A 12,412-nucleotide genomic window follows, 5' to 3' on the forward strand; every position below is an offset into this window, starting at 1 on the left:
CCCTTATGGATGTGGAAGAACGACGTTCCTCTTACGTTAACGAAACCCTAAAATGTATACGAGTACCTAATTTGGCTTTCGTTCTATATATACACAGATCCAGTATGGATTTTAACATTAAAAATCTAGTTTGGCTTCCATCCAGTCACTTTGAAGTTTGATTTAACAAACCTCTATCCCCTTGTAATCCTATTGGCCCCATGCACGTCGTGTGTCTTTGTCAGGGGCTAAACAAGTTACTGCAAGTGGCACTGTTAGCATGGTCTGGTTCCCCATTCCAGTCTAGCTCTAGACGTGATACATGCAGTACCTTGTTGGTGTTTGTTTGTTTGTTTGTTGTTTAACGCCGCACTCAGCAAAATTACAGCTATATGGCGGCGCTCTGTCAATAATTGAGTCTGGACCAGACAATCCAGTGGTTGACATCATTAACATCGATCTACGCAATTAGGATATGATGACATGCATTAACCAAGTCAGCGAGCCTGACCACCCGATCCCGTTAGTTGCCTCTTACGACAAGCATAATTGCCTTTTACGGCAAGGATGTGATGCTGAAGACCTGTTCTACTCCGGATCTTCCCGGGTGTGCAGTACCTTGTGTGAAACTGAGACATTATATCGGTGTAATTAGGGGTATCGTTAACTGGTGGATTTATTAACACGTAGACAACATGTATAACAGAACATTACCCACTCCACTCCTACCCCATTCTAATCTCTTGCAGCCCGATACTCGCCCCCTGATTAGCTCCGGGAATTACGAGACTTCAAGGTTCCTTAATACTCGGCGTTTCAACCTGATTATATTTCTTGATTCCAGTATCATACTTGCGCTCGTGGATTGCACCAAAGTGGTAAACGTCTGAGACCTGGATCACACTTCGGTCTTTCCTCACATTAAGCTGACACACCGTGATATAACTGGAATAATGTCCTAAGTGGCATAAACATTCAATTAATACTCGAGGGTTTCCATTCTTAATCATTTATAGTCATAAAAGTTGTTTTGTGTGTACTTATTTATTCATTACGATTAACCACTGTATTTTTTATGAATATAATCTTTGATAAACTCGCCATCCTTGGCCCGGCAGCGAAAGAGCATGGCGTTGTGCCAGAGACCAAGTAGGTCAGATGCCCGCGGTAGTATCTCTATATTTATATCTGGCAAACAAATTCTGATTACTGTCAGTATCCATAAAGGTACCGCTGTGACAATATCCGATCTGTACAGAAAGTCGAAACGGTATGTCCAGCCTTCAGATTGAAAGCCAGGAACTCCGGCCGTTACCAAACACCTCTCACGGAGGAAATTAACCTCATACGTCAGCTTCATGGTTGCAGCCCACCAGGAGGGCTAACCGACGTACTGCCTTCGTGTTTGATCATTACCTTTGTAAACAGCAAACATGCGTCTTCACTCAGGGGTGTTTATTTCCCTCTCTTGTTTGTCGGTATTCCATTGCGATCCTTGTTGGTAGCAGATCCTCATGCTCTCGGGTCTTGACGAGGTCGTCAGTCTTGAATGTCTTGAATCGCTGGGGTACACTTACGTCCGTATATATACCTTCATTTCAGTGTCATGAAAGACCATTTGCTTGGACGTTGATTTGGGTCAGTTAAAGAACTTGCGATGTTTAAGATAGCATTGTAAGATAAACATTCAGGTTTGATTTGAAGATAAAGACGATTTAGTTTCTTAATGTGAGATGTCAGTCGTGTGTATTTAAATGGATAAGGTAAAATCTCATTTACTTATTTACTTTCATGTTGGTTTTGCTATAAACAGATACTAGCTTGGAAATTGTTTTGCGTCAATGCAAATGAATTTGCAATGATTCCCGTATCTTTGTAAGGGCTATTATGTGGATATGATTAACCGGTCATTTTTTAAAGGGCCTGGATTTGAGTGAATAGGGATTTTTATATGATTGAAAACAATATTATAAGTGAGTGAAAGTGGTTTCACAAGGCTTTGATTCCAGCAATATCACCACAGGAGACACCAGAGATGGGCTTCACACATTGTATCCATATTGGGACTCAAACCCTTGTCTTCGGCACATTTCCACCAACACACGTATGGAGTAGGCAAGTAGTCACGCTGGTCTCTCTCTAACAGGGAACTGTGGTTCGCCAGGTCTCTATACAGAAATTAATCCTGTGGAATATTAATTTTGGAATATTACAACGTTCAATTCCGTATGTTGGCCAGTGAAACGTTTTCAATAACCCTATTTACATGTCAATCATTATGGATTAAATCGTACACAGTGTGGTAGTTAATGTTCAGATATAAATATGTAATGGCATTTAGTAGGTACCATGAGATATATATTGTTCCTGTCTATCGACCAGCCTGTCTCTTCAGTTTCCAAACAAACAACAAAACCATAGTTCAAGATCATAAGTTTGCCATGTTGCCTTGCATCTAACACCAACAGTGACCATTAACAACCCTGTATTATTTTTGTGGTTTAAGTAAAATTTAAACTGATAAACTCAATGTGTTGAAGCATTTAACATATAACCAGCTTCGTATACAATCAAACTTCAGATCTCCTTATTGGTAACCATGGCAATAATAGAAAAACTGAGGTTTGTTTGTTTTGCATAAATTTTGTTATTCCAACCATGACGACAGTTATGTCGATTGGAGTAAAAGCTGTACCTAGTGATTTTTGCCATTATTGGTTTCCTTTTGAGGATAACTGTATACAGCTTCTTTGTACCAAAATATAAGTTGGTATCGATTGGAGACGTAGCTTTTAAACTAATATATCTTCCAAGTTTTTCTCATTCTCCATCGATCGTCGTACATTTTTAAGCAGGTGGCAGTATTCGTTCGCGACTGAAAGGGCTAGAGTGACATATCGATATGATGATAATTTCGAATACGCAAGAGTCTTTTTTACTGGATTAAAGGTCATATGACAATATGACGATCATTTATAGTAGGACTAGACTCGACCAATTGGCAGACATCAAACCTGATTCAAGTCTTTCAAGTATCTGTGTTTGTCTGTTCACTGACATTGTAAGGTTATATAAATCAAACAGGTAATGCATATACCTCCTTGCAAAATATCTCGGGCACTAATTTCAACGTCTAGACCTTGACTGGAAATAGACACTAGGCCGATGACATAGAACATCTTGAAGTAGTCCCCTTAACCCTGACATAGCAAGGACGACATACAGGCACACGAGATTGTGGAGCCCAGTCATTCATTGGTGTCGTGTTCGTCTCGATGAATCTTGTCATAAAATACAACACTGGATAATCCGATATTAAGAACATGTTTAAAAGATAAAATATATGTTTCAGCTATGTGTTCTTTGTACTTATAGTTTTAATTTATATTTACACATCGGAGCTTTGGATAGTCATTGGCTAGTCATTGAGTAGTCATTGGACAGCCATTGGATAGTCATTGGAACGTCATTGGAACGTCATTAGATAGTTATTGGATAGTCATTGGACAGTTATTGGATAGTCATTGGATAGTCATCAGATAGTCATTGGAAAGTCATTGGATAGTCATTGCCTAGTCATTCTTTTAACCTTTTTCGTATTGTGAACCTTCGTCGTGAGACCTTTCGGGAGGTTACATGTAGCCAAATGACAATAATATTCATTAATAATCTCAATCATGATTAGAAAAAGGAGTGATCACTATGTTATCACCTGATTAGGAATCACAAATGGCCAGAGAATAAAAGGTCCTTGGCCAAACATGTATGATTGAATTATTGATTGATTCTGAAAATGACTTTCCACCATATATGTGTCGACAAATAGGACATTTCACGTTTCCAAGTCTTTTCTTGTGTTCGTAGTAATAAGGGCCCACTGACATCAGTGGGCTAGATTTTAAAAGACTGCTACAGATTTAGGTGTGAATATATGTAACATCAGACACGCATACACATTATAAAACATAGAGGTAATGCTTTGAATATTTGTCCTCAAAGATAACTGCTTACATTGAAGGTAACGTGTATCACTTTAGGGCGTCTTCCTCTTCCTTCTGGCAAAGAATTAAAACTTGATTTAATAAAATAGCTGTTTTTAATTTCTGATCAATTTGTCAAAGTCGTGTTGTTAATATTACAATGTTTTCTACTTGTTTTCCCTTGGCAATAAAACAATTTATCAAACTCAAATTAAAACAAACTGAATCATTTGCAGCAATTACAAGATTGAATCTTTTACACATTCTCGGGCAGAATGAGACTTATTGGAGCCATACAGGTAACATTTAAAGTAATAACAAGAAGCATCCGCTTAACCATTTCCGATAGAGATACGGTATTGGAGCCGAACAGCTTTTCTCCAAGCAGTAAAGATCAGGGGTCGTACTATACCTAACCTTGTAGAGTTCACTTGATTGTCTTGTTAGTACTGACATAGGGGCCCTCGAGAATCAGGCTCTGTCATAATGACCCTTATTGTAAGTCCGCAGGCAGAAGGGTGAACCAGTATAGTAACAGTTCCAGTGCATGTCATGAAACGAACCAATGTAAATTATGATATATCAGCGTATATACTCGGAGCCTTGGTACACTTATTTCTAACCGATGTGTTTTTAGATATGTAATGTTTCGTATATGTAATATGCTAAGTGCCTTTCACAACTGTCATTTTTTCTGGAATAATTATAGGATTGACTCATGTGTACAGTAATATGTGTATGTAATTTGTACATAATACAATAATATAAGAAAATTATTATTGTTGAAAAGCATTTTTCTCAGCAAGTGCCCTCATCACATTAGTAGAATAGCATTTTTGGTTACTTGAATGGACATTACCTGATTAATGAGAAGCCATTATGTTGATATTTGCATTTTACAATTTCATAGATCGTTGATATCTAAATTCGGCTCGTGTTGAATTGGTGATCAATGCAATTTCTCCCTAATTGGACGTTATATATCAATTTTATGTCAGTAATGCTTGAACATTTACTTCCTTTTCGATTTAGTTGGAAAGGAAGTGAATGCCTGAAGTGAATAAGCCTTTCGGAATGAAATGAGAAAGTCTCGTCGTGCTCGATTATTAAAACACTTGTACTTCAGGCAAACGCTGATTTATCTCATGTATATTTGCATGTAAAGAGAATACATTTGCCGCATTAAGTCGTTTTGTAGCTATTATGCCATGCAATGGAATTACGTCCGCCAGGCTTTTTATCTCAGAAAAGGTTTGAATAAATCATCATCAGTACCTGCTATTAATACTCAACGACCAAACATTTCCTAGAGGTATAATACATATTTACATGTATTCTTCCCAATCTCTACAATACCGCACTATAATCTATCACCATGGGCGTTGTATACACCACATTACAAGGTGCATATCTGGTCGCCCAATGTTACCTAGGTGTGTTTAATGCAGTTAATGGGACAACTTTAAAAGGTTAATACAAAGACCGTTCCCCGTCTCTCTAACGTTGGTCAACCGTCGCTGCCAGGCTGGAAAACCTTCTTCCTAAATTGACTGTAAGACTTCAATTATATATTCCACTGGCCTTTCAGACAGATTAGGCTGCAAAATCTCAGCATAGCGCCATTAAACGCCCCGCGTTAATCGCCATTTTCTCACAAATATATCAGCGGTGACAAGACATTTAGGCGTCCCGTACCTTTAAATACTACTTAACTGTTTTGACTGCCAGTGGGAAAATTGAGCACCTTGTCTAGCAGCGAGAACTCGCTTTCTTCCGAACTAGTATTAAGTGAACCAATCTAGCTTGAATGAGCTTTGACGTAATTCGATTTAGACGTTCAACGTGACCTTTCTATGTCATTCATACCAAGGGAGGTAACACGCTGGTGTTAAACAACCCCATTACGGGAGTTATAGCAATCATTCTAAAACAGATTTAAACAAATTCCGAGAGGTTTGTTAAATCAGCCGTGATGAAGAAAATGATGAAGAAACTGACGGGGGTTGTGGATGGCAAGGTGTGGACCAATTCCGTCAGACGAACTGACGCACACATTGCCATGACAACCGAATTTTCATTATACCAGTCATGAATAGGTATGCGTTATTGATGAGTTTAAAGCATCAGTCAGGTCCTGTTGCCAATTGACAACATTGCCCTGCTCATCTAACTTTTTATGGTCATCGATCTGGCGTGAAACAACAAGCGACTCAACACACATGTGACACGTTACTGCCAAACATCCCTTGAAAAATATTTAAGAATTGAGATTACAAATGAACAATAACCATTCATGTCTCAATATTAACATCAGAACCAGCAACATGCAATGTTTGTAAAGAACCTTCTTCGTGATGTTTTTCCTAATCGAATAAATCTATTTAGCTGAGTCGCATGCTCTTTCTACAAAGCTTTAAAAGAGCGCCATAACCCTCTTGCTCAACATTTGTATGATCAGGGTTACGGCATTCAAGGCCTGAGTAACGCTTCTAAAAAAAGCTTTATGGTAGTCATATGGAGGACATTTGGCGCATCAGTTACTAAAATTATGCCCCATGCAATTCCCTATTTGTTCCCGTGTTTGTTCAGGTGAACGCTTGACTTGCCTTTTGTATCTGTTCGTGAGGGGTGGAACCGGTTGAGAAAGACTACTCTCACATTGATTAACGGGCAAAAGAAACCAAACAATTCTGGTCTAAAACCTAACAGACGCAAAATTTAGTAACAGTTGATGTTTTATTATAAAAAAAAACAATTATTCAAAAACGGTATTTGATAATGACAAGATCAAAAACCATGTACTTAAAGTTCTGCAGAAACGTTTATCATGGGCGTTGCACTGTCCAGTATTCGATCACATACGCAGAATCGACGTCGACCTCTTTTAAAGTTTCGTGCTACACACATGGCACAGTATCGAATGTGACCCCCTCCAGCAACATGTCAAACTGAGTACACAGTCTCCTGACATCCTGATTAGGGATTCTTCCTGCAGGGCAGTTTCCAAGGTTGTTAACGTTTCCGAATCCTGCGTTCAAGTTGGTCCCAAAGGTGCTCTATGAGCGACAGGTCCGGAGATCTGGCTGGTCACTGTAATATGGTCACGTTTTTGCGTTCATAAAGTCGCTTGTGAATCGAACTGTGTGCGGGGTGGCGTTGTCCTGCTGAAACAGCGTCTGTGGGTGCCGTTGCAGGAAAGGCAGTACCACAGGCCGCATAACCTCATCAATGTAACGACTTGCAGTGAGATTTCCGTCGATGATGACCAGATCTGTCTTCTGGTCTCCGCGGATGCCACCCCAGCCCATGACACTACCACCTCCATAAGGCACCACTTCTTGGACACAACAACGTGCGTCCGTTCGCCACGTCGTCGGTAGATTCAAACCCGCCCATCAGACTTGAAGGGCTGGCACTCGTCGCAGAAGATCACTCTTCGCCAATTTCTCTGCTGTCACTGCTGTTCAGTCCTGGCCCATCTCAGTCTGTGACGTCGGTGTGGAAACGTTAATATCATGCCCTTGAAAGGTCGATAGGCACGGTGACCATACAGGCTGAGTCGTCTAGCAACGGTCCTTTTGCTGACTGGATGTCCAAGGCTGTTTGCGGATGATGACGCCCCAGCTAGGAATCTAGACGTGTTGCAATCTGGCGATGGTGCACTTGAAGCAGCCAATGATCCTGGCAACGTGCTCCTGCGTCGCTCCCATTTGCAACATACCGATGGCTCTCTCCCTCTGCTCTGCGTTTAGTCTAGGCATGTTCGTTACTTTAAACGGTTTCATGTGATCAGAGAGTGCAGTCCTGCTCATGTTTTATCCCCGAATTTCATACGGGTAACTATGTGCACATTTTGCATTTTTAATGTTTACAATCACTTTTCTCGCAAATCACGTGAATCACGTGCACATGTTCACGTGCAAGATAAGTTGCATTCCAGCTATTTGTTACCAACAAGTATTTGAGTTACATGACGGCGTGTCAACCGAAAGTCGGAAGAAGTAGTGAGGTCTTGGGCGTTTTACTTTGCTGAAACTCGCGGGCACGGGTACGTGTTTACAAACCTATGATCAGGGTGAAGCTGGGATTCGAACCAGGGTCATAGATTTCTGTAATTGGTTGCACAAGTAATAATGGAGCCATATTTTAGACGGCTGGGCCACACGTGCCCCCACGCGAAATGATGTATACATGGACACGTATGTTGAAATAAATGCAGCGCACTCGCAATTATTACTTGAGCACCAGGCGATTCAGTGGGTCAGCATTAGAGCTTAGTATCGCCTGGTTTCATGCGATACGATTCGTATCACGATACGGACTGACGATACTACTGGTATCACGATACACATCAAATAGAAAGAAATGATGAAATCAGTGAAATACAGCGCTGAAACTTTTTTCTTCATACAGTTATTTATTGTTATCTGAAAAACTTTTACAAAGAAAACCACAAGAACTAAACGGTTTTAAATGAAGGGATGGTTATTAAATGCAACAGTTAGTCGGCACGTCGTCAGCTTCCACGTCCTTGTGTTCTGCCACGCTTACAGGTCGCGCTGGTCGACTTCTGCAATTTCGGGAAGTAACTCTATTAGTTCCTGATCTATTTATAGCTTATCGCGATCTCACAGACTGACGATTCAAGTATCGTGTGTAACCGAGTATCGATTAAATCGTTATATCGGCGAATCGTTACAGCCCTAGTTAACATAGTTGTTAAATGTTCGCTCACAACCACGAATGTCTGGGTTATATTACCCACATGGGTATAAGTTTGTTTGTTTGTTTGTGTGTTGTTTAACGCCGCACTCAGCAATAATCCAGCTATTTGACAGTGGCCTCCAAATAATCGATGACATGCATCAACCAAGTCATCTTGCCTGCCAACCCGATCCCGTTAGTCGCCTCTTACGACAAGCATAGTCGCCTTTTACGACAAGCATGGGTTGCAGAAGAACTATTCTACCCTGGATCTTCACGGGTGACATGAGTATAAAGCGTGCCACCCGTATCAATGAGCAGATATTGTTACCGATTATAACATAGCATTCCGATTTCAATGTGTCGTGGCTTATTCTATTTGTTTTCTGGTTGCAGATAGTAACGGCAATACCGTCATCGTCCGTAACTGTGTCGTCGACGACGGGGGCACAAACTCCGAGACAGAGATCGGTCGACAAAGTCACTGTGGTTGGATGAGAGTGCTAAAATATAACGGCAAGGAAATGCGTGGATGCATACTCAGCTGCGATTCGGACGCTTGTAACAGTGCTGTGATGTCATCGATGACGTCGCACTGGATGACGTCACTATTCGTCTTGTGGATTTTGTATCATTGGAACTCAATCTCAGGGATAATCGTAGGAGTGGAAAGTTGAGTTTTGTGAGACATCGCATCTGTGTACAGAAGAACTTACAACAGTTTCTGAGGATTCTGTTTGAGAAGGGAAAACAATGGCAGTGAGTCTGCAACCAGAGATGAATGACGTTCCTCTTATTGACGTGGTAGTCCAACAGTGCAAATGACATTTATATATGTTTTATATACACGGATGAAGGGAACCAATCTTCTAGAAAACCAGCCTGTATGTATTCCATATTGTAGCGTGTGAATCATGTACACACTTACATGTCAAAGCCTATATCCGTATGTCATACACTGGGTTCAAAATTCCCTTGATAATGGTTCCAAATCGTGAATGGTTTCATCAATATTTATAATGTGTAAAAGTGTAAGAGAGACTATGCTACTTGAGCTGTTGTCCATCTGTTGTCCAGGCCTACTAAAGTCATCTTTGTGAGAAGGACAATCCTGGACCGCGAGACAAATTAAGTGAGTTTTGACTTTCTTGGACTGTTATTTGGCCTCAGCCGTCCCCAGTTAAGATCACCAACGCAATCACAGAGGTTGCTATGGTAACCTGAATAACTATGTACATTACTGTACAAATAGCCATGTATTTGCAGTTGTTATCGTTGTTTCCCCAGTGGATTTCGCTGGTTTAGATGACATGTTTAATTAGCTACTGATCACTATACCTTATTCTGTTATATTCATGAAAGTTATTTGTTTATGTTATCCTTCTCCCTTTGCACAATGTATGTTGTTATCTCGTGTTGTTTTCCTGGAAGAATATTACAATAATAAGCATCATGTTTCAGCACCTGGAATAAACAGCAGCTCTACGAGGTTCCTACTGAGAAAGAAAACATGTTTATCACTGCACTAAACAAGTTTGAAATTGTGGGTTACGACAAAAGTATATATGGTTACGTTCTTGTTCGTCTACCTTATGACTGAGGGCAATTGGTTGTTGGCAGCAATGACATCCAGACCACACAGATCTGAGAAATGGTTATTTGTTTGATATCGGAATAGATGGTACTGGAAGCACGATTGACATGATTTGGTAAGGCTAGTGATGTAATGTATTGATTCAATGAATGGCAGGGGCGGTCGGATAGCCTAGTGGTTAAAGCGTTCTCTCGTCACGCCGAAGACCCGGGTTCGATTCCCGACATGGGTACAATGTGTGAAGCTCATTTCTGGTGTCCCCCGCCGTGATATTGCCGGAATATTGCTAAAAGTTGCGTAAAACCATACACACTCACTCACTCAATGAATGGCATATCATACAAGTACACGGGGAAGCTTACAAGTGAGAGAAACTGCCCACTTCGTGGTGTTAACATAAAAGCTTTAAATGTGGACTTGCCTTTGAAATTATATTTTCCGTGGTACGTAACGTTGTCTGATAATTGGTGTATGACTAGACATGATTTATCATCATAATTATCAAGGCATTTCTTTTTCATATAACATCGCTCTATACTCAGACAGGATTGTACGTAACCATTTTTTCTGTCACCAAGAGCCTTTTTGGTCAATAATTATCAAGTCCATACACCTTTGTCTCACAAGATATATCGTCCACATCCCCCAAGAGGTATTAACATTTTGTATGACCACCTGTCCTTTTTCACACAGTGAGTTTGTTTTACTCTTTCCAACACCCCTTGGTCCTGTTCTTCATCATATCGTTCACTGGATCTGCAGTATAAAACATACCATCTCATCCTTGTTAATTCATTAGGGGGGCACGGGGGGCCCACTCGTCAAAGGCACCGCAATTCGCTGTTGAGAGTTGCGTCCCTTGGACACTTCAGAATCCTATAATGGTTTCGAATCATGGTTCACCCCGATTATGATTCTAGGTTTGTCAGCACCATACATGTGCTCGTGGTTTCTCCGAAGTGGTAAACGTCTGAGACTTGCATCACTGAGACCTGCATCACTTAAACCTAAAACGACGTGATAAAACTGGAATACTCTTTAAAGCGGCGTTAAATTCATCAGGCGTAAGGGTTGTTTGTTGGTCGTTTACAAGTATGTGTTAGGTTGTTCCTCAGCATGTACAGTTATAGCCTCGGTATACCGGACCCTGTTACTTCGAAAAAACCTTTCGGGCGATTAATTCTATTCGATATCTACATATATCTACACGGAGGGGATTCCGTCCGGATTAACGAGGGTAAACAGTCCAACCCACAACTGGAACCGTTACATGTAAGAACATGTCCCCTAAACCGATTTTCCAACCTGTTCAGTTTCCCCTATCGATTACCATGGTAACAAATTGGTTTGAGATACTATGCCATCAATTGTCCATACTTGAACAAAACCGTCTATATTGAAACCAGCCACTTGTCTATTCCTACTAGGTAATATACACTAGTTCCAGGCAACTGTAGTTTGTTTAAAAAGAAATCTAGTATAACCATCCATATTGTTGGAAGTGAATACGTAGCATGACCTTGTTAATCCGGGCGACATAATTACCAGTGACACATGTATAACTACGATTTGTTTCCACATGTGAAACATGAAGTATCACCAGATTAACTATTACCAGTAACTATTACCTAGTACCCCAACGCTTCTGTCAGGGAGAATGAGTGTCCGCATTATCGTCGTCCGGAGTAACAAGGTTAAATGTACCAGCATGCCACGTTTTCTAATGTATCTCTATTCCAAATGCATGTTCATTAGCTTGAGGTATTTTTCTAATAGAATTATTGATATATGAGACGTATGTTTGTTTGTAATTCTTATCTCATCTGTTTTCTGAAAATTGTGTCGTACTGATGCATTACTGTTTGTTGTATATTCAGAAAAATATATTCTGTACCAGTTGTAATTTCTTCACAATATATACAATAAAGTTCTTTTTATCTTACGTTCCATGTCTTTTAAAATGTTTGATATATATTGTGGAAATATGAATTGCAGTAAGTGTAGCATGTTGATCAACAATAGAAGATTTATAGACGTGTAATTCAGACGTTTCTGGGGCTCTAGCAGCTCTGCATCAGTTTTGGCTAGATATATACAGATGCGCATTGGTGAAGCACCACTCACTTCTTTGGATTTGCATTAAAATGGCCTGGTG

General features: G+C 40.3%; 1 protein-coding gene across 1 annotated transcript in view; it reads left to right on the top strand.

The window, feature by feature from the left end:
• LOC124119560 overlaps positions 1 to 12,199 on the top strand; it is an 82,263-nt gene extending 70,064 nt beyond the window's left edge. Inside the window, exon 4 of the mRNA XM_046482113.2 lies at positions 9,060 to 12,199. Coding sequence (XP_046338069.1) covers positions 9,060 to 9,340 — 281 coding nt within the window. The 3' untranslated portion in view covers positions 9,341 to 12,199. The remainder of the gene's footprint in view (positions 1 to 9,059) is intronic.
• Positions 12,200 to 12,412: the final 213 nt, after the last annotated feature.

The sequence above is a fragment of the Haliotis rufescens genome, unplaced genomic scaffold, assembly GCF_023055435.1.
Source record: "Haliotis rufescens isolate VD_foot unplaced genomic scaffold, xgHalRufe1.0.p SCAF_12, whole genome shotgun sequence".
In the NCBI taxonomy this organism is placed as follows: domain Eukaryota; kingdom Metazoa; phylum Mollusca; class Gastropoda; order Lepetellida; family Haliotidae; genus Haliotis; species Haliotis rufescens.